The sequence below is a fragment of the Arachis ipaensis genome, chromosome B8 (assembly GCF_059453495.1).
Source record: "Arachis ipaensis isolate K30076 ecotype BB chromosome B8, ASM5945349v1, whole genome shotgun sequence".
Taxonomy (NCBI): Eukaryota; Viridiplantae; Streptophyta; class Magnoliopsida; order Fabales; family Fabaceae; genus Arachis; species Arachis ipaensis.
This window is the reverse complement of record NC_142443.1, coordinates 44,499,049-44,525,621: the sequence shown is the minus strand read 5'-3', so window position 1 is coordinate 44,525,621 and position 26,573 is coordinate 44,499,049. Positions and strand designations below refer to the sequence as shown.

General features: G+C 38.1%; 4 protein-coding genes and 2 pseudogenes across 8 annotated transcripts; 3 read left to right on the top strand and 3 right to left on the bottom strand.

The window, feature by feature from the left end:
• Window positions 1-1,236: 1,236 nt before the first annotated feature.
• LOC148547877 (uncharacterized) lies at window positions 1,237-2,232 on the top strand (annotated as a pseudogene).
• A 1,905-nt stretch (window positions 2,233-4,137) lies between these two features.
• LOC148547876 (uncharacterized) lies at window positions 4,138-4,764 on the bottom strand. The gene has a single exon (XM_088495560.1). The coding sequence runs from the start codon at window positions 4,762-4,764 to the stop codon at window positions 4,138-4,140; it is 627 nt and encodes a 208-aa protein (XP_088351686.1).
• Window positions 4,765-5,750: 986 nt separating this feature from the next.
• Window positions 5,751-6,479, bottom strand: LOC148547875 (uncharacterized). Its single transcript, XM_088495559.1, has one exon. It carries the CDS (start codon window positions 6,477-6,479, stop codon window positions 5,751-5,753), a length of 729 nt encoding a protein of 242 aa, XP_088351685.1.
• Window positions 6,480-8,930: 2,451 nt separating this feature from the next.
• LOC107613581 (11-oxo-beta-amyrin 30-oxidase-like) lies at window positions 8,931-13,763 on the top strand. The gene is made up of 5 exons (XM_088496517.1): window positions 8,931-9,366; window positions 9,786-10,003; window positions 11,991-12,232; window positions 12,553-12,940; window positions 13,041-13,763. Exons 1-5 carry the CDS (start codon window positions 9,072-9,074, stop codon window positions 13,464-13,466), a joined length of 1,569 nt encoding a protein of 522 aa, XP_088352643.1. The 5' UTR covers window positions 8,931-9,071; the 3' UTR covers window positions 13,467-13,763.
• A 564-nt stretch (window positions 13,764-14,327) lies between these two features.
• Window positions 14,328-17,723, top strand: LOC148547874 (uncharacterized; annotated as a pseudogene).
• A 3,616-nt stretch (window positions 17,724-21,339) lies between these two features.
• On the bottom strand, window positions 21,340-26,029 carry LOC107614342 (Peptidase S24/S26A/S26B/S26C family protein). Of its 5 annotated transcripts, none has more exons than XR_002352404.2 (6): window positions 25,823-26,029; window positions 25,519-25,740; window positions 24,295-24,405; window positions 23,718-23,772; window positions 23,054-23,167; window positions 22,345-22,749 (listed from the first exon to the last, which is right to left on the bottom strand). XR_002352404.2 is itself a non-coding variant. In XM_016316556.3 (5 exons), the coding sequence occupies exons 1-4, from the start codon at window positions 25,949-25,951 to the stop codon at window positions 23,734-23,736; spliced, it is 501 nt and encodes a 166-aa protein (XP_016172042.1). In that variant the 5' UTR covers window positions 25,952-26,029; the 3' UTR covers window positions 21,340-21,756; window positions 23,718-23,733. The 5 variants fall into 5 exon arrangements, 2 of the variants coding, with proteins under 2 accessions (XP_016172042.1, XP_016172040.1); XR_001614396.3 differs by having other exon boundaries at window positions 23,054-23,125; XR_002352405.2 differs by having other exon boundaries at window positions 23,054-23,122.
• Window positions 26,030-26,573: the final 544 nt, after the last annotated feature.

Genomic DNA, 26,573 nt, shown 5'->3' with positions numbered 1-26,573 from the left:
TTCCTTATTTTTGTTTCGTAACCCCTCACAACTCTACTTTTCTTTTCCTTCTCCTTCTTGCTCTCTCGCACTGTTGTTGCTTCTGCTTCTTGCTCTCGCTGCATCGATTCTCTTTTTGCTTCCAGTGCCCTTTCTTCCTCTTGGATTCTTCGTTCCTGTTCACCATTTTTGCGGAGTCTGCCTTTCTGGTATGTTTTTTATGGTTTTTCTTTTGATTACTTCTTCCTTTTAGTTTTCGCGTATTCCTCTTTGTGCCTTCCCTCTATGCATACCTGGGTTTCTGTTTTGTTCTTGTTGCTTTTTCTTCTAGAGGGGGCGCCACTGGGTTTTTCATGGGTTTTTGCTTGCATTCTGGGTTAGTGTAGGGGTGTCTAGAGGGTGATTTGGGGAGTTGTAGTTTTTGCTTTTACTATTTTGAGGGTTCACGACCTCCCGTCTTGACTAAGTGGTGCCCCCGCTGTAGGTATGGCCGAGCGCCTCGTTCTCCCGGATCAGGCTCAGCGCCCGCTAGCCGACTTTGTTGACCATTACGCCTGGGTTTCCTCCAACGTGAAGGATACCCTTTCCAAGGTCACGAAGGAGGGCCTCCAGGATCTGCGCCAGTCAGGGCTCTTATGTGGAGGTGGTCCCGAGGAAGCGTTCTACCAAGTTTACGTTCTTGCTGGTCGGGAGCGTGTATGTCAGAAGAACTTGGCCTCCCCTCGAGTTGTTGACTGGTTGTGGGTTTATGAACCCATGTTCACGACTTTGGGGGTTCGTTTACCCTTCTCCCCCTTCGTCATGGGTTTGTTGAACCGTTGTGACGTTGCTCCGTCGCAACTTCATCCGAACAGCTGGGCTGCCATCCAATGCTTCGAGATGGTTTGCGAATATCTGGAGCTCCCGACTTCGGTGAACGTTTTTCTCTATCTCTTCCTGCTTACGAACCCTTCTCGCCAGAAGAAGGCGAAGAAGGGATATATGTTCTTTAGGGCCCAACAAGGCCGTAGGATTTTTGGCCTTTTTGAGGACTCCTTCCACGGCTTCAAGTCTACTTTCTTTAAGGTTAGGCCAATTGAAGGTCATCAACCTTTCTGGCTTACTGCCGAGGGGGAAAGGCGGATCCCGACCTACTGGAGCTTCGGGGCGGGATCCGACTATTTGATAAAAATATCTTATGATTGGCTGAGTCCGGAAGATCGCAATATTGCCGATATTTTGTTGGCGATTTTTGGCGAAAAAAATCTTAACCCTCGCATGGTTATGGGGGATCAGGAGGCCGGCCGGTCGTATGTTGGTGAGTTCTTTATTTTTGTATTTTTAGTATTTTGTTCTTCTATTACTTACGCCTTTGTCTTTTTGTTTGTAATTTCCATGGCTGGTGGGAAGAAGACTTTGGCTGACCTGATGAATCTCATCCAAGGGGATGATGAGGTTGGTGATGACTCCTCGACGACCCCTTCGATGAGTCAGGACAAGGGGGATGTCGGGGAGGGCAATGGTCGGGTTGACGGGGCCGACCAAGTTCAGCTAGAGAAGGTTGAGGTTCCTCCTGAGAACACCTCGGGGAATTGGAGTGTGGAAACGGAAGCTCCTTTCGACAAGGAGGATATGGGTTTTGGTGACAATGACTTAAAGGTCGTTAGCAACCCTAAGAAGAGGAAACGGGATTCCGGGAAGGCGCTCTCAGTTATGGAGAAGAATTTCGATGCTGGGGGCTTTATTGAACCCCAGTTGCTCCCGAACACCGAAGAATTTTTCCATGATGCCGACCTTTCTGGGCAGGCGAGGTGGATCTACCGCAGTCTTCTTTGAGCTGCAGCTATTGCCAAGAAGGTGGAGCCTGTCTTGGGCAATTATCACGCTATGGAAGTGAAGTTTCGGGACTCCCAAAAAGATCTGACAGATTCGAGATCTCGGGAGGAGTCTTTGAAGACTAAATTGTTTGAGCAGGAGAAGAAGGTTGAGGATCATGCCAATGAGATCAATAGGCTAGTGGATCAAGACCTTGCCTTGATGAAAGATTTTAATACTGCTCGTGGTAAGGCTACTGCCGCTGGGAAGAAAGCCAAAGAATTTGAGGAAAAGCTGAAGTTGGCGGAGGACTTGGCAGAGGCCCCTTGCCAGGAGATAGCTTCTTTGAAGAAGAAAAACAAGGAGCTGGCAAAGGGGGCCCGGGAGGCCATGAAGCTGACCGAGGAGGGGATTAAGCTCCAGGTGGCCGTGCTGGCTCCCGACCTCGATCTTTCTTAAGTTGGGGCTTTGAAGACGGTCGAAGGCGGGAAGATCGTTGATATTTTCAAGTCTTGAGATGGATACTTCTCCCAACCTTTTCTTTATCTTTTATAACTTACTTTTATTCTGCGGCCTATTTTAAGGCGCCCTTTATTTGTAACGAACACTTTGGCTCTTTTATCTTAATTAGGCCGTTTTCTTGGTTATTTCCTGTTTTCTCAGGCCGTCGCGGCTTTGCTTTTACTATTTGTTTTGTTTACTCAGGCCGTCGCGGCCTTTTGGTTTACCGTTTTTATGGTATTTACCGTTTTTGTTTCTTGTCGCTGAGCCATTTTGCTTTTGGTCCCTTTGGTTCCCGGGGTGATCAGTCCCAGGTTCCCATTAGGTCGACCGTTCGTTATTTTTCGTCGTTTTGTTATTTCGACGTGAATCTTGCAAAAGGACAAACTTATCATATTGTTAGAACTTTGAAGCAAGGAAGTGATGCAATGCGTAATTAAGTGAAAGATAGTAAAAGTGGAATGTAAAAGAAATGTAAAAAAGGGGGGATTTGGGGTCGTCAGGTCATGTGGTCGCTTCTTCTTATGAGTAGAACCTCCTCAGGTTTGCCATGTTCCATGTTCTTGGTACCTCGCTTCCATCCAACTTCTCTAGCTTGTAACCTCCTTTGCCGAGGACCTCTCTTACCCTGTAAGGGCCTTCCCAGTTTGCGGCTAACTTGCCTTCTCCTGGGGTTGGTAGCCCTATGTCGTTGCGTCGCAAGACCAAGTCGCCTTCTTCCAGGCTTCTTTTTAGCACTTTGCCATTGTACCTTAGGGCTATCCTTTGTTTTATTTCTGTCACTTCTAGGTGCGCCATTTGTCTTGTCTTGTCGACTAGATCTTTTTCAATTGCTTCACTTCCTCCTCCGAGAAGTAACCTTGGGCTCGGTTCCCCGACCTCAACTGGGATGACTACGTCGACCCCGTATGTGAGTCGGAAGGGGGTTTTGCCAGTGGATGATTGGGGAGTGGTCCTGTAAGACCATAGGACCAAAGCTAGCTCGTCTGCCCATGAGCCCTTCTTTCCCTCAAGTCGCTTCTTTAACCCTTTTAGGATAACTTTGTTAGCTGCCTCCACCTGGCCGTTGGTTTGGGGGTGTTCGACTGAGGAGAACCTTTGCTTGATCTTTAATCCTGCTAGGAACCCTTTGAACTTCTTGTCGGTGAACTGTGTCCCGTTATCCGATATGACGGTTTCTGGAATTCCAAACTTGGTAACCACTTGCCTCCACATGAACTTTTGGCAATTCGCTGAAGATATGCTAGCCAGTGGTTCTGCTTCTACCCATTTGGTGTAATAGTCTATGGCTACTATCAAGTATTTCACTTGTCCAGGCCCAGGTGGGAATGGTCCTAAGAGGTCGACTCCCCATTGGGCGAAAGGTCGGGGGGCCATCATTAGGTTGAGTTCTTCAGGTGGTGCTTTGTGGAAGTTGGCATTTTCTTGGCATTTTTTGTATTTTTTAACGAACTCCTGGGCGTCCGACATCATTGTGGGCCAGTAATATCCTGCTCGGATAATCTTTCTTGCCAGCAATCTTCCCCCGATGTGGTGACCACAACACCCCTCGTGGACTTCACTTAGGATGTAGTCCGTCTGGTCGGGGCGCAGGCATTTGAGTAATGGTTGGTGGAGCCCTCGCTTGTACAACTGCCCTTGTATGATTATGTATTTGGGGGCTTCCCTCTTGGTGGCTCGTGCTTCTTTCTCATTTTGGGGTGTTTCTCCATGCTCTAGGTATTGGAAGATAGGGTCTATCCATGAGGGGGTTTGGCATCTGGGCTGCGCACATGATGATCGCAGGTTCGGTTGCTACCCTTGGATTAGGGATCTGTTTCCCGTCCCGGGTTTGGTGCTTGCTAGTTTAGAGAGGAGGTCGGCTCAGGCGTTTCTTTCTCTGGGGACGTGCTGAATTGTGACTTCCTCGAAGCTTTTGCATAGCTCCTTTACCTTTTCCAGGTATTTTTGTAGTAGTGCGTCCCTAGCTTGGTAGCTGCCGTTTATCTGGGAGGTGACGATCTTGGAGTCACTGCTGACTTCCATCCTTGATGCTCCGACTTCTTTGGCTAATACCAATCCTCCTATCAAGGCCTCGTATTCTGCCTGGTTGTTGGTGACCAGGAAGTCAAACTTGATGGATTGCTCATAGGCTACTCCTGCCGAATTTTTGAGAATGATTCTGGCCCCTCCGAACGTTTGGTTGGATGCTCCATCAACGTGGAGCTTCCACCGTGTGTTCGGTGTGTCGAGGGCCTCCCCTGTGACCTCTACCAGAAAATCTACCATGACTTGGGCTTTGATTGCCTGTCTGGGTTCGTATTGTAAATCATATTGGGACAGTTCTATTATCCATGCCATTATTCTTCCCGCGAGGTCGGGTTTTTGGAGGACTTGTTGAATGGCTTGGTCGGTTCTCAGGATGATCACGTGCCCTTGGAAGTACTGCTTTAGCCTTCTGGATGAGAGTAGTAGGGCATAGGCCAACTTTTCCAACTTGGTGTACCTCATCTCCGCCCCTTGGAGTACTTTGCTGATGAAGCGTATTGGGCGCTGAGTCTTGTCCTCTTCTCAGACCAAGACTGCCACCATTGCTTGCGTGGTTACATCTAAGTATAAGTATAGGGGCTCCCCTTCTTTAGGCTTGCTAAGTACGGGAGGCTCCGAGAGTATCTTTTTGAAGCGGCTGAACGCTTCTTCACACACTGGGTCCACTCGAAGGCAATCCCTTTCTTCATTAGGTTGAAGAATGGGATGGCCCTTTCTGCGGAGGCGCCGAGGAACCGGGACAAAGCCGTGAGTTTCCCAGTGAGTCGTTGTACATATTTGATGCACCCAGGGCTTGTCATTTTGAGGACGGCTTCGCATTTGTCTGGGTTGGCCTCTACCCCTCTTTGTGTTATCATGAACCCTAGGAACTTCCCTGCTTCCATGGCGAATGCGCATTTAAGTGGGTTAAGCCTCATTTTGAATTTCTTTAGCGCTTTGAAGACATCCTGGAGGTCGTCTATTAGTCTGTTTGGTTCCGCTGTTTTCACCAGGATGTCGTCAACGTATACTTCTACCGACTTGCCGATGAGGTTATGGAAGACCTTACTCATTAGTCGTTGGTAGGTGGCCCCTGCGTTCTTCAGCCCAAAAGGCATTACTTTGTAGCAATAAGTACCTCCTGGCGTTATGAATTCCGTTTTGTCTTCATCAGGTCGGTGCATCGGGATCTGGTTGTAGCCCGAGTAGGCATCCATGAAGCTGAGAAAACGATATCCTGCCGCCGAATCGACCAAGGTGTAGATGTTGGGGAGGGAGAAAGAGTCTTTTGGGCATGCTTTGTTCAAATCAGAGTAATCAACGCACATTCTCTATCTTCCGCTGGCTTTTTTGACCAGGACGACATTGGACAGCCATGTTGAGTACTCGAGTTCTTTGATGAATCCTGCTTCTAGCAACCCTGCTATTTGTCTGACAACTTCTTCGGCCCTTTCTTGCGACAACTTCCTTCACCGCTGGGCCACTGGTTTGGCATCAGGTTTTATGGCTAGTCGGTGGGACATGACCTCGGGATCCAGTCCCGGCATATCTGATGGTGTCCACGCGAAGAGGTCGCTATTTGCCCTTACAACCTCCATGAGGGGGCCCTTGAGTTCGTGGGGCAGGTTTCTGTTTACGAAGGTAAACTGATCTGCCGACTTTCCTATTTGAAACTTTTCCATGTCCCCCTCTGGCTCTGGTCTTGGGTTGTCCTCTGCCCGGGCATCCAGGTCTACCAAGAACACGCCAGCTGCCTTCTTAGATTCTTTCCTTAAGGAGAGACTGGCGCTTTCGCAGGCGACTGCCGTTTCTAGGTCTCCTCTTATGGAGCCAACTATTCCATTGTCCGTTATGAACTTCATTGTCAGGAACTTGGTGCATATTATAGCTGAGAATTCGTTGATGGATTTTCTCCCCAGGATAATGTTGTAGGTAGTGGAATCTCTTAGGACTACAAAGTCTGTCATAACTGATTTCCTGGCGCCACCGGTTTCCAAGCAAATTGGGAGAGAGATCGTCCCGTCAAGTTTAATATAGTTATTGCCTAGACCCATGACTCCGTGCTGGTGATTATTGAGGTCAGACTCTTTGAGCCCCATGGCGTCGAACACGTTTCTGAATAGAATGTTAGAATCAGCTACCGTGTCGACGAGGATTCGTCTGACTAATCCCGTCCCGACCATTGCAGTAACCACCATGGGGGGTTCTCGGGGAGATCATGAAACCATTTATCTTCCGGGCCGAAGGATATCGTGGGAGCTCTTTTGCTGGTGACGGGGCCTTCTGTCGAGATAGAGAGTACCCGAGTATCCTTTTTTGCTGCCGATTTGGATTTAGGAGGGCTGTTGCGCCCGACCACGATGTTGACCACGAAGGTTGGGGGGTTATTGCCGTCCTCCGTGAGTTCTTGCCTTCTCTTGACAGTTCGGCTGTGATCTTCTTTGGATCGTTATCGTTCTCATCTCCTCGGTTCTCTGATGAGCTGGGAGAATTCACTCAACTTTCCTTCTCTGATGGTCTACTCTAAGGCATCTTTGAGATCGAAGCAGTCTTGGATTTTGTGACCAAATCCCTTGTGATAATCACAGTAAAGACTTTTGTTGCCTCCCGTTATTTCTTTCAATGGTCTAGGTCTGGATAAGATTCCCTTGTTTGCAATTTGTTGGTAAACCTCTACTATGGGCGCCGTAAGTAGCGTGTAGTTCGTGAACCTTCCTACCCGCGGGTGGTTTGGGAGCTGCCGCTTATTGGCTGCTACAACCTAACTCACTTCCTCATCATTGATGTATTCCTTAGCCACGCTTTGGATTTCTTGCATGGACCAGACGGATTTAGTAGTGAGGTGTTTTCTAAAGTCCTCGTTCAGCAGGCTGTTCGTTAGGCAGAGACTAGCGACTGAGTCCGTGAGGCCGTCGATCTCCAAGCACTCATCGTTGAATCTGTCTAGAAACTTCCTGGTCGGCTCTTCGGGTTTTTGGTAACCCCTAATAAGTTGATTGGGTGTTTTTCCTTGGCTATGCGCGTTGTGAACCGATCCAAGAAGCTTTGGGAAATGTTTGCAAAAGCTGTGATGGATCCTTGTGGGAGGGCGTTGAACCATCGGATCGCTGGGCCAGCTAGCATTACAGGGAACGCTCGGCATCTGACAGCGTCGTCTACTCCTTCCAAGTTCATTCTTTCTTCAAAAGTTGTGAGGTGCTCCTGAGGGTCCTTGGTCCCATCGTACCTCATGTCCGTCGGCTTGTCGAAGTTCTTCGGAAGCCGGACCTTGAGGATTGAGGGGTGGAAAGGGGTGGCTCCTATGATGATGGGATCCTGTTGTTTCTTCACCCTCCCTCTTTGGGACTCCCTCTGGCTCTCGGACCTGCCCTGGGTAGGCCGGGAGGTCGCCTGTGTTTGCGCCTCGTCGTGCCTTGTTGGGCTCCTTTCTCGGCTCTCGTGTCTTCGGGAGGGGGAGCGAGTACGGGTGCGAGATCGGCTGTCGTCGCCGTGGGAGTGGCTTCTCGCTGCCAGTTCCCGCTCAAGGTTTTGTACTCAGTGTCTGAGTTCTTGCATGATCTTGGCGCTGTCGGCCCCTGTTCCTCCGAAGGGACGTCTTTCGGGGGTCTTAGTGTAGATTGGTTGGTTTGGCTGAACGGAGGATCTTGGCTGTTCGCCGGCACGAACTGTCGAGCTCGCCCTGTGATAAACCACTATTTTATGGTTTATCTTGTGCTCAATTGAGTGGTTTTTATCAACTATTTACCCACTTATTCATACTATTTGCATGGTTTTACATTTGCCTTCCTAATTATGTGCTTTGATTGAAAACATGCTTCTTTGGCCTTAAGTTCCCTATGATTAATCCTCTCTTATTACCATTAGATGCCTTGATATGTGTGTTAAGTGATTTCAGAGATTACCCTGCTCAGGCGGGCTCCACCTCCTTCTCAGAGTTCCTCCGATGTGGGGGGTCGCTCCATGCCTGCTCCAGGGTCCCACAGACGGCGCCAATGTTCGTTACCTGAAGATCTCAGGTGCTCGATGGGTCGGATGCCGATGAGGGGAGGAGGGGTAGAGACCCTGAGTCGACTTGGGGATAAAAGGGGTGTGAACTGCGAGTTGGGAGCGCCGGAGGTAATGCGACGAAGGGGGGGAGGCCACCTGCAAGGACACTCCGACGATCAAGTTAGAGTCCGTACGAAGTGATGGCCGAATTAGGTAAAAGCGTGACGTACCTTGGGGGGAGAGTTGTCCTCTCCCCTTATATACTGTGCTGGGCGGGTCTAGTGATGACCTAGCCCATTAGTTAAGGAGCTTGTGAGCTGTCCTAATCTACGTGGGAGGGGGCAGGTCATCCCGAACTTCGGGTCGAGACTTCGGACGCTATCCCGAGGATACCAACCCAGAAGATGGCATGGTTCGTACGGGTGGTAGGTCGGGCGTGCCTTAAGTCGGGTATTAGGAGCTGACCCGTTGAACTCCTTTCTATTGAGGAGGTTTGGGCCTGGGTCGGGGGTGGTGCCCCGACCCAACGGCTAATTGGGCTGGACTCGACGGTCCGTAACAATACTTTAACTTATATTTTAAATATTAATAATTAATTAATAACTAAAAATAATAAATTTTAATAATCTTCTAAATTATTTTGTGTGCTGTAGAATTTCATTGTAGCCTTATAAAAGCCACCGAAGTGGCATCGGCAAGTATCATCCAAGTGAACTACATTAATTAATTAATTTCCTTTTTGTTTTCTTTCTTTGTCCTTCACTTTCTGGCTCCCTCTTCCACAACCCCAAAGAAACAGGAACATGATAAGAATATCTTCCCCAACTGCAATATGTTTCATCATAGTGGTTCCTTTGGTTCTTCTATGGGCATGGAAGCTTCTCAATTGGCTATGGCTGAGGCCAAAGAGATTGGAGAAGCTTCTAAGAGCTCAGGGACTTCAAGGCAACAAATACAGGGTTCTTGTCGGGGATTCAATGGAGATGATCAACATGATCAAGGAAGGTGCCAAATCTCAACAACACAACACTCTTTCCAATGATAAAGATGTAGCACCACATGTCTTCTCTTTTATCCATCACACTGTTCAAAAATTTGGTAATCTTATTTATCTTTTATGTTGAAGATTTAATGTTATTTTCCTTTATGTATAGAATTTTAGATTCAAACTTCATTATTCTCAATGTAACAAGGAAAAAAAATGCTATTTTTCTTTTTTGAAAGCAGTTACTTTAGCTATTTATTTAATCCATATATCGAACTAATTTTTTATTTAAATAAAAGAAATATATGATTTTTCAATTCAAACAAAACTGGAAAAAGTTACCTATTTATGTTTCGTGATTGATATTGGTGTATTATGGAGCACAAATATGTAAACCCCCCTCCCCTCTCTTTTTCTAAATTGGATAAATTTGGTAAATCATATATTCAATTTATTTAAATAAAAAAACACCTATTAGGCAGTTGAATGAGTTATATATCACAGATCATCAAACATGTCCATGTATGTGTAGGTAAGAATTCTTTTGTCTGGGAAGGTACAACACCAAAGGTCATAATCACAAATCCTGATCAAATCAAAGAAGTCTTTAACAAGATCAATGATTTTGAGAAACCCACGTTGAACCCTCTTGTCAAGTTATTGGGCAACGGACTCGCAAACTATGACAGTGAGAAATGGCAAAAACATCGAAAGATTATCAACCCGGCTTTCCATTTTGAAAAATTAAAGGTAATATATATTTTTTTAAGAAGGATGATTTATACTCTATTCAGTGACGGACCCAGAAAATTTTAAGAGTGAGGGCAAATATATATATATATATATAAATTTTGTTAAATATTATTAATTATATGAAGATATAAAAATTAAAAAGAATTAGCGAACACTTTTATTCTTAAAATACTATTTATTATATATAATTTATAAAAATATTTTTTTATTTCTAAAATTTAAAATTAAAATATTTTAATTAAATTATAGATAACTTATTATCCTAACTAATCTTTTTATACACATTTAATAATAAAAGATTGAATTAACTGACATATTAGCGCATAATAATACATTAGTATTTATAATTTGAAATTAGAATTATATATAAATACTAGAAAAATTAAATCTTTATATAAAAAGTATGTTTATATAAAATAATAAAAACATAATTTTTATAATTTTTTTTTCTAAAATAATTAAATTTGTTATATATTTTTTAATTTAATTTTGATATAATGTTAGATAAAATATTTTATGTATCTGTTTAATTATATATTATAATTAAAATATTTTTTATCATTATTTTTAAAAATAAAAAATATATTCTAAATTAGTAAATTAATTAGTTCATTTTAAAATTTTATATGCAACATAGGTACATATAATAGAACAAAAGATAAAAAATAAGTAATAAGGATGAATAAATCGAGAATAAAATAAAATATATAAAGTCACGAAAAAAATAAAATATTAGATTGATACCTAAACTATAATTGTTTGAATTAAAAATTGCAATTGAAAATATCAAAAAGAAAAATAATGAAATTGAAAGATACATAGAGTCATGGAGAGCTATATAAAAAAATTGGAGAATTTAAAATTTACTTTTTGATGAAGAGAAGATGACCATTAGACAAGGAATAAAAAAAGAAGGTTGAAAATATAAAAATAAGAAGAGGGTTTAAGAGAATAAAGAATTGACGGTACAATAATTAAATTTGATTAGGTTAAATAATAGTCAAAATGATAAAAAAAAATAAAAAAATAAATTTAAAATTTTAGCTAATTAAATTTATTTTATTTATAGTGGGATCATTTAAAATTTGAAATGGAGACATATTATATATAACTATATCTTTTAAACAAAAATTAAAAACATCATGAAGACAAGTGACCCCTCATTTGTATGCTTGGGTCCGTTCCCTGACTCTATTTGATTACTAGATATAGAAGAATTAATTATCTTTAATATTTCGAGTCTTAAAACTATTTACTTTATTTAATATTAGGAATATGTTTTAGAAGGTTTGTTAAGTGATGAAATTAATATTTAAATTTGTCTAAGTTACACTCTTACTTCAATCTAGTTCTCAAAGTTTTGGTTTAATCAATTTAGCCTTTTAATTTGGCATTCGTGAGTCGTGACTTATATTAGTGTGTGATATTATTTTTATCACTGAATCATTAGTAGCATTTTAAAAAGGACTATAAGTTATTATATTAAATTCTCAAACGGCTATTTGACGTGGCAATTAAAATTTACTTCAAGTTATTTTTTTTTGGATTCTTTAAAATCTTAACATTAATTTTAATTAAAAATTTTAAAGGCTTTTTAGAAAATAAATTGAAGTAAAATATTTTAACTATCACATTAGATAATTATTATGAGGTTCACTGTGGTAGTCTAACCTATATCCCAGTACGCCATTAATAATTCTGCGGCAGAAATCAAGGACTAACATGAGTTATGGATATTAAATTAGGAGATCAAATTGAGAATATTAAAACTTTGGAAATCAAATTGAGGCACAACTCTAAGAATGAACTTGAGTATAAACTCGAACTCGTTAAGTGATACTCGCATTATTATTTTAATTTTTTTCATTTATACTTACACTTCACGTTTGTTGTATGATTACAAAGTAATTATTCTAAAATTATCATATATTACTTCATAGTCCATATTTGATTATTCTTTCTTTTCACCCAATCATGTCTATAGGTAATGTCATCAACCATGTTCGAATCCTGTGATAAAATGGTTAGAAAATGGGATGCGATGCTAGCTTCCGAAGGAAAATGTGAAATCGACGTATGGCCATTTCTTCAAAATTTGACTTGCGATATTATTTCCAAGACAGCATTTGGAAGCAGCTATGAAGAAGGAAAACGAATATTCGATCTTTTAAGAGAACAAGCTGGACTTATTATGAAATTACGAAATGTCTATATTCCCGGATGGTGGTAAGACTATTAATATAATAGTTACAAAAATTATCCATCTTTTTTCTTTCTTTGGTGAATATATATGTAGGAGCTAAACTTACATATACGCCTTGGAAATTAGTAGTGATTTCACACATTATTACTAGGGGTACTCCATCAATGTATACAAATTGATTTGGGAGGATAAACTAAAAAATGATACAGTACACAAATTAGAAACTCCTGCCCCTAGCAATTTAAGTGAGGAATATGTGTAATAATAATGCGGATTCTGAATTGATATCCACAAGTAATTAGGTAATTGACTGACAAGAATATAATATGTATTTAATTCTTAGGTTGATACCAACAGCTACACACAAGAGGATGAAAGAAATTGAAAAAGATATAAAAGCTTCGCTCGAGTTTATCATCAACAAAAGAGAGAAAGCAATGAAGGTAGGGAAAGTCATGAACAAAGACTTATTAGGCATACTTTTGGAATCAAATCATAGAGAAATACAAGAACATGGAAACAACAAAGCTGCTGGAATGACAAGCCAAGAAGTAATGGAGGAGTGCAATGCATTCTACCTTGCTGGCCAAGAAACCACCTCAGTTCTTCTAGTTTGGACAATGATACTATTGGGTAGGTATCCTGATTGGCAAGCACGTGCTAGAGAGGAAGTTTTGCAAGTTTTTGGCGATCAAAATCCGGATAGTGAAGGGTTAAGTCGCCTTAAAATTGTAAGTATGACATGATTCAAACCTAAAACCTTATGCATACTATTCACATACTTCAGCATTGCAAGTCCTTTAATTAACGCTTACACCTTTTCTTTCACAGATGACAATGATTTTATACGAGGTTCTAAGGTTATACCCTCCAACTGTTTACTTCAATCGTGCTGTCCACAAAGATGTGAAACTTGGCAACCTTTCCCTTCCAGCAGGAACACAAGTTTCCTTGCCAATACTCTTGATTCATCATGATCGCGATATTTGGGGCGATGATGCAACAGAGTTCAAACCGGAAAGATTCTCTGAAGGAGTTGCAAAAGCAACAAAAGGCCAAGTTTCATTCTTTCCATTCGGATGGGGACCTAGAGTATGCATTGGGCAAAATTTTGCTTTAATGGAAGTAAAGATGGCTTTGTCATTGCTCTTACAACATTTCTCATTTCAGCTCTCCCCATCTTATGCACATGCTCCAACTACTGTACTCACTCTCAATCCAAAGCATGGGGCTCATGTTATCTTACATAAATTGTAGCTCTATCGTTTTTATTCTTTTCTACAAGTATCTAGACTCTCGTATTAAGAATCGACTAATTAGGCATGAGAAGTAATTTTCCTACCATGACCAATCTGATGTGTTGGTCGTACTGTTACATAAATTCATCAATTAGGTGGCGTACCACATATTAATTTGTGTTTGTCTTTGTACTAAAATATCATATGCATATTTTTCGCATAAAATATTTTATGTATGGCGTATCGCCCAGTTGTTATCTATTGAAATGTATTGCGTTCTATGTATCCGTTGTAGTACATTTAGGAGAAGTTTTATCTTTTATGTTATTTGTTTTTTCTTGGCATGTTTTTCCTTTTAAGTATGTCTAATGTTTGAAGTCCTTATTAAACAGGCCTATAAGAGATTAAGAGAGTTTCAGGGATCTCATTAATTAAGATGAATCTGAAGTCAAATCGCAACTCGGCTTTTAACTGGTTCTATAATGACGAAGGAATAAGAATATAATAATGAATTGTAATGACAGAAAGTATTGAGCAAATTATTACCTAAATTATTTTGGAAAAGTGCAGGTACTAATAAATTAGAATAAATGACCATTTGTATTTATGATAGATGAAAACGCTGACATTTGTATCTATGATAGTCTGAAACTAAAATTATACTCATGATAGATGCCCTCCGTGTGACAAAAGTGCCCTGACTTGGATCTGAGCTTGGTTCGTGGGAATCCGATCCTAGGTGGCACTCCCTCCCTTATCTTCAACCCCCCTCTCTCTCTCTCACACTCTCTCTCTCTCTCTCTCTCTCTCTCTCTTCACTCTCCAATACCCACTCTGGCCCCTTCTTCCTCAACACTCGCTCTCTCACCATCCAATTCTACCCTAGTGCCCTCACATTCTCTACTACACTTCAATAGCCGTTACAATGTCTCTTGTGCCCAGTTTTTCAAACCAATACCCGAATACCGAACCCCAATGAACTCTTCCCACTACTAATTGCTAACCTTCTGAAACTTCAACCCTCTCGCATTATTTTTTCAAACCTCCATATGGGTTGCTGCATCAGCAAATCCCAGACCCAAAACCAAAATCCATATCACCAAAATAATCAAACCCCCAACAATACCTTACACCCTCTCTCCCCAACTCAAACCTTAACCAACAAATACCACAGTGGCAACTACCACCAGTGTTAGAGGAAGAGTCTGTGAAAGAGGTCCTATCAGAAACACCCATTGCCAAACGAAATCAAGTTCTAATTTTGAAGTCAGAATCGGACACCCTTCTGCCTCCTCTTCAAACCCCTGATGACAAAATCGAATCAAAGAACCCACATCCCATTTCCAACCCCATTATCATCAACAAAAAAGAAGGTGAAGTCTCAGAGATAGTGTCTCAGCTCTCAGAAGAACCATGCAGCATCAGCGGAAGCTTCTCCACCGCTACCACAGTTACGGAGAAGAGAGAAGAAGAAGTAACCAGCAAAAGAAGCATCAGGGAGGGAACAGCAACAGATCCCCGTCGAGGAAGCACCCTCATGCCTGTGACGGCAATGTCGCCTCCGGGAGAGAGCGGAGTGTTGAGGAAGAAGGGGCCAGAGTGGGTATTGGAGAGAGAGAGAGAGAGAGAGAGAGAGAGAGAGAGAGAGAGAGAGAGAGAGAGAGAGTGTGTGTGTGTGTGTGTGTGTGAGTGAAAGAGAGAGGGGTTGAAGATAAGGGAGGGAGTGCCACCTAGGATCGGATTCCCACGAACCAAGCTCAGATCCAAGTCAGGGCACTTTTGTCACACGGAAGGCATCTATCATGGGTATAACTTTAGTTTCAGGCTATCATAGGTACAAATGTCAACGTTTTCATCTATCATGGATACAAATGGTCATTTATTCAATAAATTATCTGTCAACTTATTACCAACAATATAATAATTAATATCAAAGATACTTCCACTAGAAGAAATATGTATAAGGAGACATATTTAAAAGATACATTCACAAAGATACTTTTATTAGACACAACCATAAAAAATATTTTTGTTAGACATATCCACAAAAACACTTGCATTAAATACAACCATAAACAAAAGTTGGCAGAAATTGGTAAAATCCTTGTTGACTACGTAGCGAGATCAAATTATTTTTTATTAGTAATAGATATAAGTTCAATTATAATTAGTTACTCACTTTAGCGTATGTCAATTAGAATAGAAATTAGTTTAGCTTCTAGTTATTGAATGTATAGTTGTAATTAATTTTATAGTCAAAGTATATAAGAAGTACATAAGGTTAAACATCTAACAAATACTTTTTTTTAGATTTTCATTTTGAAAAATTAAAAAAAAATGAGAACAGTTCATTTTCTCCCTCTCTCAACATTCACTCTTCCTCTTTTTCTTTGGTTTATCAAACCATCAACATAGTGTGGAGAACAAACAAACTATGAATCAAATTGAAAAGGTTGTGAATTGAGATCCAATCGTTGCCAATTTCATTGTTTTCTTTCTTTTCACTCTTTGAGTTGTGAAGATTTGATGGGAAAACAGTTAAGATTTTAGAGGTGTTTATTTTTTCGGATTAACAATTCTTACCAACTACTTTAATCATGCAAGATTCAATTCATGACAAACTTTAATTGATTAAAGCCTAATTTCTTAGTGATTTAATCTCCTCCAATCTAATTAACCGCCAATTCCTTAGTTACTTAAGTTAAATTAAAGGTTTAGGTCCAATTCTAATTTATTAGCCACATAAACCCTAATTACCTAAAGATAAGAGATTATATGTCACGTATGACGTTAAGTCCAGATAATCAAAGAATTATGAGAATTTACTTTCAAATTGTTATTCAAGTGAGTTAACTTTTTCAAGATTCAACAGAACTCAAGTAGAAAAAGAGTTATCTTCCAATATATTCTAATTTCTAGCTAGGATGAAGAACGAAAGTAATTCTTGAATATAAATTAGTACATTGATTAAAAGTAGAATGACAATAGTATTAATCCATAGAATAAACAAAGCTCCTAACCTTAACAGAAAAGGTTTAGTTGCTCATGGCTCAGAGAAAACTAGGGTTTCCCAAAAGTGTGTAAAGTGCGAAATGAGGAAGAGCGAAGAGAGAAGAAGCCCAAAGAGTTAAATCTTTTTCCCTTTTATATTTAACCTAATTTGATTTGAAAATAAAATAAAGTAATAAAATATGAAGTTTGGTAATAATAATAAACCAAATAAACTAAAATAAAAAAATAAAGAATAATTATTAACTAAATCTTCAACCAAGAAACCCTTCTTTAGGATCTAATTTCGCGTCATTGGCGCTAAACGCCAAGCTGAGGCAGAAAGATTTTATGGTGTTGCTGTCTTCCTGGCGCTAAACGTCAGGCTCGATATTTAGCGCCACTAGCGGGTGACTCTGGCACTGGTTACGAGGCACCTGGCGCTAAACGCCAAATCAACCCAAAAGAAGGCTTGCACACATTACGAGGTGGCTGGCGCCAATGGCAGCATCAAATTTTTTCTTTTTTCTTCTGCACGAATTTTGTCAAATTCGTTCGAATTTTTTCTGAAATAAATAAAATCACAATGCATCTCAAAGTAACATCCAAATAGGTTTCAAACACTAAAATCTAAATAAAGTCAATAAATTCATATCTAAACTAATAAAAAAATATAGAAACTATGCTCACACATCAATAGATGCCCCAAAGTAGAATCCATTGTATGAAACTGACCGTTGCCTTACCAACATAAACTCACTACGGATTAGTGATTGTCGAGTCCTAAAGCGCAGATATTCGGTCGAAAGTGGAGAAGATTGGCCCAAACATACGCATAGACTGAGGTTGATCCCTCAAAAGGTGATAACGTAACATATAGCTAAACCCTTTTAGGTAAGAACTATTTATCTGATTTTAAACTATTTTCAACAAGACTGTATCACCCATTTCCATTTTTTATCATAAGTGATGTATACAGCAAAGTCTCTTACTTCCCTAACTTGGTATATATAAATTCTCTTATTTCCGTTTTAGCTTATACTTCGAAGACAACAATATGTTTGATATGACACTAACTTTGCATGTTTTTGTGTCCTTTTTTTCTCCTAATATTTTAGTAACAATGCCGTATTCTTTGAATAAACAAGGGTATAATCATACTTTTAAGGCACATAAGGGTATAGTCATACTGCATGTCAGCATCCAAGTTACCATTTTTGCATTGTTATTTTTTGTTTTGTTTTGTATTGTAGATCCACTTTCAAAACAATTACCAGAAACAGGATGATTGGGAAGTTTGTAAAATTACCACATACCCATTTTGTCTCATAAACAGATTTATATGCTTCTGGAGTGGCACACCTTTGTTAGCTTTCATACTCTAAACTTCCCTTTCATTGCTGAAAATGTCTGGCCTATTGTTTGCAGTTCTTGGCAATGGCATATGGCTAACTCTTTATTGCTCTGGCTCTTTGGGGCATTCTTCGATTGTGCTTCTTTTATGTAGTATATATCAGCATTCTTCCATTTCTTTGTTTATAATTTATAATTGCAAGTTATATCATTTTCTAGATATCTTCCCAGTTTTCAGCTTCTATGTTAGTTATTTGCTGATGAATTACAGATTAGCAATGCTTTTTACTCCCTGATAACTGAAACACTAACAGATATTAATATATTATTAATCATACATTCATATGTACTTTACATTGTGCATATATTTCGTTGTATTCACTGGCTGAAAGTTTAATAGGCAATGCTTGACTCTTGAGGGAGTCTGAATATACTTGTGAGAAAAATATATTTTATTTCTTGTTCTCTGTGCTTAGCTTTTAACATACATTTGTTTACGCACTAAAAGATGCAAGAGATGCTACAAATTGTCATTCGATTCAGGTGTTCTTAATTTTATAGCTCATGTTCTTTAGGGCGAAAAATAATGAAAACCTCAATATTTTAATGCAAATTTCAAAGATCTATGTTACAATATCACTGATCTCCCACAACTTTTTCTTGATAAAAATATACTAGCTAACTTGTCTGGCAAAACATGAAAGTTAGTGGAAACTCACCCTGCTTGTTCTGCTTAGTTTAAAGTATAAGAATTTTAATTAGTTTCTTTGTCATACCATAGGTCTGTATTGTGTGTAATGGTCCCATTAGATATGGGAGAGAGTGTTTCCCATTAGATGCATGGAAAAGAGGGAGGAAGAATATTTCAGCTCCATATATCTGCTATGCTAGTGCATTCCGCATTTGTCTCGCAAAGAAAGAAACAGGTCAGTCTCAATCTCAGTCTCTTAACAAGTAACAACTACTAGTTATTTGAATTTTCCATGTCCTTATTTAACTACTAATACTGCATAGCAGCATAGATTCTCTATTGATTTCAATTTGTCTTCTCTTTTCTTTAATCTTATTATATACATATGCACTTTAGTAAATGTCTAATGTGAGAAGGGAGATTAATTAAAAAAAAGTATATAATACTTCAAAATGACATTCCATTGTAAATATAACGGAAATAAAACAAAGATTGATACTTTGCACTCTTCTTTAAAAGCACAGAGAAGTTATTATTTTCAGTTTTCACGCTTCTGTGTTTTATGGACAGCAAGAAAAAACTACCAGCATGCATGTGACTTAATTCTTACTACAGATAATTCACTATTTGCAGATTGCGTGGGGTGTTGCTCTATCATATAGAAAAGGATATTGGAGCAGCAAGTTCAACTTGAAAAAAGAGAGACTGAGCTAACAATCATATTTTACACAATTTATAAGGATTCATGTGCATACATTGTACTCCTTTTCTCATTGCTGATTTTGGTTTTTTGTGAATCTTGCTTGTTAGCGTGTGCTAGTGAGAGCTTATGCTTGTGAAAATTGTTCTTGGCATGCATCTGTGTGAGAGTTTGTGAGGAATTTTTTGTAATAGAAAAAGGCTGTGTGTGTTGAGTGAAAATACTAAGACAAAAAGAAAAGTCATTGTTAATGTCCCGGATTTTTGGTTCTTGGAATTGTCATTGCTTGATGAATTTGTAACTTGGATATTAATCATAGTTGAAAAATCTCACCACAAATTGTGATTGGGATCAGATGTAGGTTTCATTTTGGAGCTGAACCAAAATAAATGACTTGGACGATCTTCTTTTAACTCTTCTCCTTCATACTTTAATTAATAGTTGCATGCAGAAGTAACTGTTTTAGTTTATCTCGTGCATAGGTATGAGACAAAATTGAGCTTCAATTTTCTAAACCAAAGTGAGAACCTCAATATTTCAGAAGAACTCCAACTTAATATTTTATACTTGGAATTTTAATATTTTGTTATTGCTGCCAGTTCTTAGCATTGCCATATAGCTTAATTTATCTTCTTTATTTTTTCTTTTTTCTTTTTTGTACTAAGTTCTATTATCCCAGCATGCTCAAGTTGCACAGGAATTTCTCTTATACACTTACCTACTTCACGAGTTCTTGTGTTTAATTAGCCATGGAAGCTTTTTACTACTTTCATTCATATATATCCGTTTCTTCTCTACAAAAAAGTAAAAAAATAAAAAAATGCACCTTTACACTATGTTTGAATACAAAATAGAATATGAAAAGGATGAAAATGAGAGGAAAGAAAATGAAAAGAAAAGTGAATTTTTTGTGTGTTGTTTGGATGAAGAGAAAATGAATGAAAAAATAGGTGAAAATTTTTCTTTTTGTTTGAATTATAACAAAATAAAATTACATTAATACCCTTATCTATATTATATATAAATTATAATATATTAATGTAACACAAAAGGTAAATTTGTAATCTTACACTTGTTTACAAATTCTCCTTAGTTTTCTTCGCATGGATGGAGCGAAAAGTTGGATATGTATCCCACGTTATTTTTTTCTCTTTTCACCCAATTTTCCTTCTCATCCCATTAAAGGAAAACTAAGTTTTTCATTCATTTTCCTTTTTTCTATTTCCTTTCCTTTTAACTTATTTTGATCAAAACACAGTGTTAGAGTCTCTATTCCATAAAAGCAGTAGCTAGTTGAGATCTGTATTTTTTTATGAAACTCGAACACTTCGCTGAGTTGCTATATCCAGGTATCAGACACATTTCAGATACGATTCTCATCGACACTCGCCCGATACACGTATCTATGTCCATCTGTGTCTTCATAAAAAATAAATTCTTTTACGGACATATTTAGACACACCTAAATACCATCACAAGTCAACGTGTATGTCTAGCCTTAGTGTTCATGCATCATAGGGAAGATTCATAGTTTGAACATTGAGCAGTAAATGGGAAGATTCACTCATCTTCGTGATGTATGTTTTTAAATCTTCTCGTCCAGCAACCTTTGATGTCATCACATCTCTTTATTTAGTTGGAGTTGCCTTTCAATCTTTGTGATGTTTGTTGAGAAAGAAAAAGGTCGCTTTCCGTTGCTATTGGAAACATATCAATTTTTATGCTTTCAAGTCTGTTACATAGTTGAGATATAATGTTGTCTTCTTTGCAAATATTGCAATCATCTCCACCGCTTGTGCAGAACGTTGAATGCTATAAGATGGTCAAAATTTGCTTAACTTCCTGATTTGTGTGCAGTAATGATTCAAATTTTTTGCTTTTTTCTTTTTTTTTTCTTATTCAAAAACATAATTATTACACACCATGTTGTTGAATGCTGATAAAAGTCTATTTTACTTTTTGTTCTCTTTACTTTTAACATTCAGAAGTTTGTAGCATACTAAAAGATGCAATAGATGCTACAAAATGCAACTCCTATTCTTAAGATAAAAAAAATGAAATTCTCAATATTTTGATGCAAATTCTAAGAGACTAAGACTATGTAACAATACCATTATACTAGCTAACCATGAAAGTTAGTGAAGTAGACAATATAATTGTTTAATAAGAAACTCACCCTGCTTGTTTTTCTTAGTTTAAAGCAAAGAATTTTAACTTTCTTTCTCATACCACAGGTCTGTATATGAGGGAAGTGTTTTCTTCATATCAGTAACATTAAATTCGCACGGAGAAGCAAGAATAATAGGCCAGTCTCTGCCTCTGTCACATGTCCCTCTAACAAGTAACAAGCACTAATTATATGCGCTTTACATATCTTTATTTCAGTGCTACCATGTATTACTTCTGCGTAGCTTCTCTATTTGATTTCAATTTGTCTTCCTTTCTTCTTTAATTTTATTAAATAGGTATGCATTTTTGTACATGTCGAACGTGACTACGTGAGAAGGGTAAATTCATTATCCCTTCAAAATGCCTTTCCACGTACCTTGTGGATCCATGTGTATATATTGATTTCATCTGAAAGGAGATTGTAACAAAATCATATTTTACAGGACCAGCAACTAAATGAAGGATGAAATGGAATCACTTCCAATGGCTGTATGTAATTTCTAATATTTGGAGACTGAAAAGGACTTTCTACTACTTAATTCATAGCTGGTGTTTCAGGTTTAACTGTTGCTATGACCATTGTAACAAATGATTGTACTGATTGTGTGTTTGCATGTACCAAGTCAAATCATGTTTGTTAAGAAAAGGGAAAGCTATGGAAACCTGTTATTGCTACCATTGTCAAGGTTTGTCTAAAACATACTAAAATAAATCCTGCGAGAATGCATATTAGTTCTATACAGTTGGCAGACATATTTTGAGCAGCGGCCTATCCAACCGGTGGAGGCCAAGCAGTTTCAAGAACTTGCACACAAGCTAGGAATGATAGATATCCATCCACCAACTTGAGGGCAAGCTGAGATATGTTAATATCAATTTCCAGATTTGTTTGATTCTACTGATATGAGTCTCTGGACAGTTTAGTCCAACACAGAGATTATTCAGGAGAGAGAGAGAGAGAGAGAGAGAGAGAGAGAGAGAGAGAGAGAGAGAGAGAGAGGGAATGAAAACATAAATCTGGCAAGTCTTAAGTATACAAGAGTCAATCTCCTTCAAACTAATAGGTGGAGTGGTTATTTTAAATTTGTATTAAAAATCAAAATCCTTAAGAAACACAGATGGCATTCAGCCACACAAAACAAATCAGATTAATTATCCTGTTAAACCTCTGATCCTCTATTTTCAGTGTATGAAAAGGAGATTGTATTGGAAAAGAAATCCTAAGCTGAATGTAAATGATCTCACTGTTACAAAAGGGAGCTATGGTCCTTCAGGTGCTCTACCTTGCTAAATGCCACCTTCATGGCAACCACTGAGGCTCATCCAAGTATATTGCATTGTACCCGGATGAATGACCATAAGTTCTTCGCGATAAGCAAATGAAAAGCATCATCTATTAACCTATCACACAAATAGGTAGAAACAGGGCAGACAATACTTAGCTTTTAGACAAGAAATTATAAGTCTAGTGCTTTTATGCCGGGTAAGAAATGCTTTGATCTAAAGTGTAAGAATTCTTAGAATGGTAGCTTTCTATTTTGTGTCTTCTAAATAGCTCTAAATAAGGCCCTATAAGGATTCAACATCGGCCTTTCAACATTGTCCATTGAAGAAAAATAAGCCAGAATTATAGAATCAGTTTATTCGAAAATAAATAAAAGCAATTTCAATAACATATTTGATTTATCAGCACGGTTTCCTTTACCTCGTACTATAGGCCGTGATAAGGAAGAGAAATGGAGGCTAGTAGCAGAAAGCCGCACACTGGGTTTACCTACTAGTGGCCATTCACAAATCACAAGATTCATTCTTCCTTGTACTGTGTACAAAAGCTCACAACTATAACTATACTTACTCGTTTTTCACAAAATAAAAAATTTAACCCAAATAAAAAGTTATCTTCTTTGCCTCCAAATCAACTCAAATCTTATCCCTCCCTAAGTAATGGATATTTTCACATTACAGTACCCCAACAGGTACGTATATGGATGGAATTTGCAAAGTCAACCTTCTCATATTCAGACAATGGAGGAAAGAATCTAATAAAGTAAATTTTAAGAAACTGAATAAGATATTTGCTTTCCTGTGCTAAATTTCATAATCCAAATCAGCTCACAGTTTAGTTCTTTGTGAAAATCCTCCACTCAGAACATGAGAAGAGAGTGAAATATTTCTAAAAGATATGAACATTTGCCCGGATATGGCAATTGGTAAGCTAACATTATAATCAAGTAGAAACTAGTATTTTGAAAAAGAAAAAAAAAAGTTTTCAATACTAAAGATCACAATATCTATTTATAGACAGAAACAACTCTTTTAGAGAAAGATTGAAGATAAAGTATAAAAGGCAGAGAAATAGAAGATTTTACCTTCTTCAAAACATCTTTATTGACCCGGTACTCCAAGGCAATCAAGTGGCCAAACCTGATATTATTATTTGAAATATCATTAGCATCTCAGTTCATAGATTTTACAATATCTCACGAGGTGGAGTAAGCTAAATGGATCAAATGAGTTTCCTGTAATAGATCAATTTATAGCAATCACGTAGAACAATTTTGCACTCTCCAAATGGTTAACTAACATGAAATTTTTCTATAAGAAAAATAAACATGAAAAGATCACAAGGACCAAGTTCCATCCAGCTAAGGAAGTCTTCAGTACAATGACATATATCAAATCAATCTGGCATCTGAGGAGTCTAGATGCATTTCTCATTATGTAGACAGACAACTTTTTGTTTTTTTTTTGGGGTGGGGGGGAGGGCAGACAAACATTGTGCTCTTAAATTCTTAATAGAAAAATAATGCAGCATAAGAAACATCGAGCGACAGGCAATGCAGTACAAATACTGAAAGACCTCAAAATAAACGAGAGAAATATAATGAACCAATCCTTGAAAAGAAAATAATAAGAATATATGGAATATGGAGAAATAACACTTACCCTGAAAAACACTTTTCCTTGTATAAGGCCATAAGGAACAGGGCCGAAATGCCGTGAATCATGGGATGCAAAGATGTTATCCCCTTGAATCCAAACATGCCCCTTTGGCACCTATGGGAAAAGAGACTATAAATTAAGTAACAAATCAAACTTATTGGTGGAAGTATAAAAAAATAATAGAACAATCATTGGTGTCAAAATAAAGCAACCTGAAAACAATAGGTTTGAAGTGCACACCCGCACACAAATAATGATTATAGTGGGCTAAGACTTGATAAGTATATTCAAATTAAATGACGCTTGATCAAAATGTCACTAACCATAATAAAAGTAAACACAAGAAGATTGGTGTTCAATTTTAATTGCGATTAGATTCAAATTAAAACAATTCATCTTGGGCAAAACATATAAAAGCATACCATCAACACTCATCTCAACACTTAGGGTGCATTTGTTTACAAGGACAGGATAACGAGACATGGACACAAAAATACAAAATTGTTTGCCAGATGAAACATGGACAGAGACATTGTGTCATGGGACACTAAATTAGTGTATTTTGTGTCCTTCCTGTCAGGAAGGCCACAAAGACACTGGGCAAAGACCTATAAAGCACGGACACTTCGCCGAGTTGTCATGTCTGCGTGTTAGACACATTTCGGACACGACATTCATTTTATTACCAAAGAAAATACAAAAACACTAATTTTTGTATCTCTATCCTTTGTGTCTTATTCTCAGTATCTTGTCTCGTTCTGTTCTCAAAACCAAAAGCAGTCTTAAGTAACATGGAAACAATGTACTTCTAGTCTATAAATGTGAGAAACAACAGTACAACCCTCTACACAGTCTCCTACTCCTGCATAATCTCATTCATGATAAATGTCCACAAGACATCTAAAGTGGTTAAATAAGCATCTCAAAAACTCATCTAAGCTAAAAGCATTATTTATCTTGATAAAAACATAGAATTAAATGAATTTGTCAATGGCTTCTCAATCTCATGACCAAATAAAAAGGAATCACATTCTCCTATCCATCCTATTTGAGCAATTCCCCACTTCTTCTCACTATGATCCAATGCAAAATGTACAAAACAATCAATTGGAAAAACTCCTTCACAATCATACACAAACAAAAAATAAAAATAAATAAAATTGCATCCAAATTACAATAATAAATAATGAAACAAGAGCCAAAAGAAGAAGAAATCATAGCACACACCACAGCAACACGAGTAGCATCACCAAGCATAGGATCAAAGTAAGTAACAGTATCCCCTTCCATTCCCATAATCCTTTTGGTAAGGCACCTCTTAGGGTCCAACGGTGACCGAATCACAACCAAGTCACCATGCCGAACCTTCCCAAGCCTCTGAGACACGTGTTCAACCAAAACGATGTCGCCTACCATGTTGAGTGTGGGTAGCATACTAGGCCCATACACCTGCAAGTAGAAGAGTGAAATTTCTTTCAATTGAACCAAATGGGTGTCCGAAAATCACAAAAAGTTCGAAACTTTGCGTTACGTGAGTTGGGGAACAGAAGTAGGTGTCCGTAATGTGAAGGCAACAGAGGAACTTCACTGCTATGGCTGTTCGGTCCATAGCTTCCTTTGCAATGCCTCTCCATTGTGACATGTAACTCACCAGTTTCATCTCTCTCTCTCTCTCCCTCTCCCTCTCCCTCTCTATCTCTGTCTCTCTCTCTCTCGCTGCTTTTGTGTTATGTACTTATGTTCTCTGTTTTATTTTTTTTATTTTTATTTGTTTTGGTCGAAATGTTCTGTTATTTTAAGCTTATCTTTACTTCTAAGATGAATTTTACGGTAATTAAGTTTTGCTTAATTTATTTTTTTTAATAAATTTTAAATATTTAATAATTATTTGTTTTTATATTTTTAAAATTAAATATTAATTTTTTATTTTTTTAGTAAATTATTAAACAAACACTTTTAAACATCATAATAATTAGTTACTTTTAATATACATTATTGAAATCTTGGAACATCTAAACAATAGTAGTAATGTAGTGTACTAGTGTAAGGATGCAATTTAAAGCTTTTTCTTTTTTCCTTTGTTGGTAGATGAAATTTAGAGTCTTATATAATATGATAACAAATAGTCATGTGCTAATATTTATTAGATTTAACTGGAATATACTATTATACTGTGAATTTTTTATTTTTATAAATTAAATAAATACTAAAATTATCAAAATAAATATTTTTATGAGTATTTACCATTTTAAATAATCTTGTCATATCTTGTTTACACTATG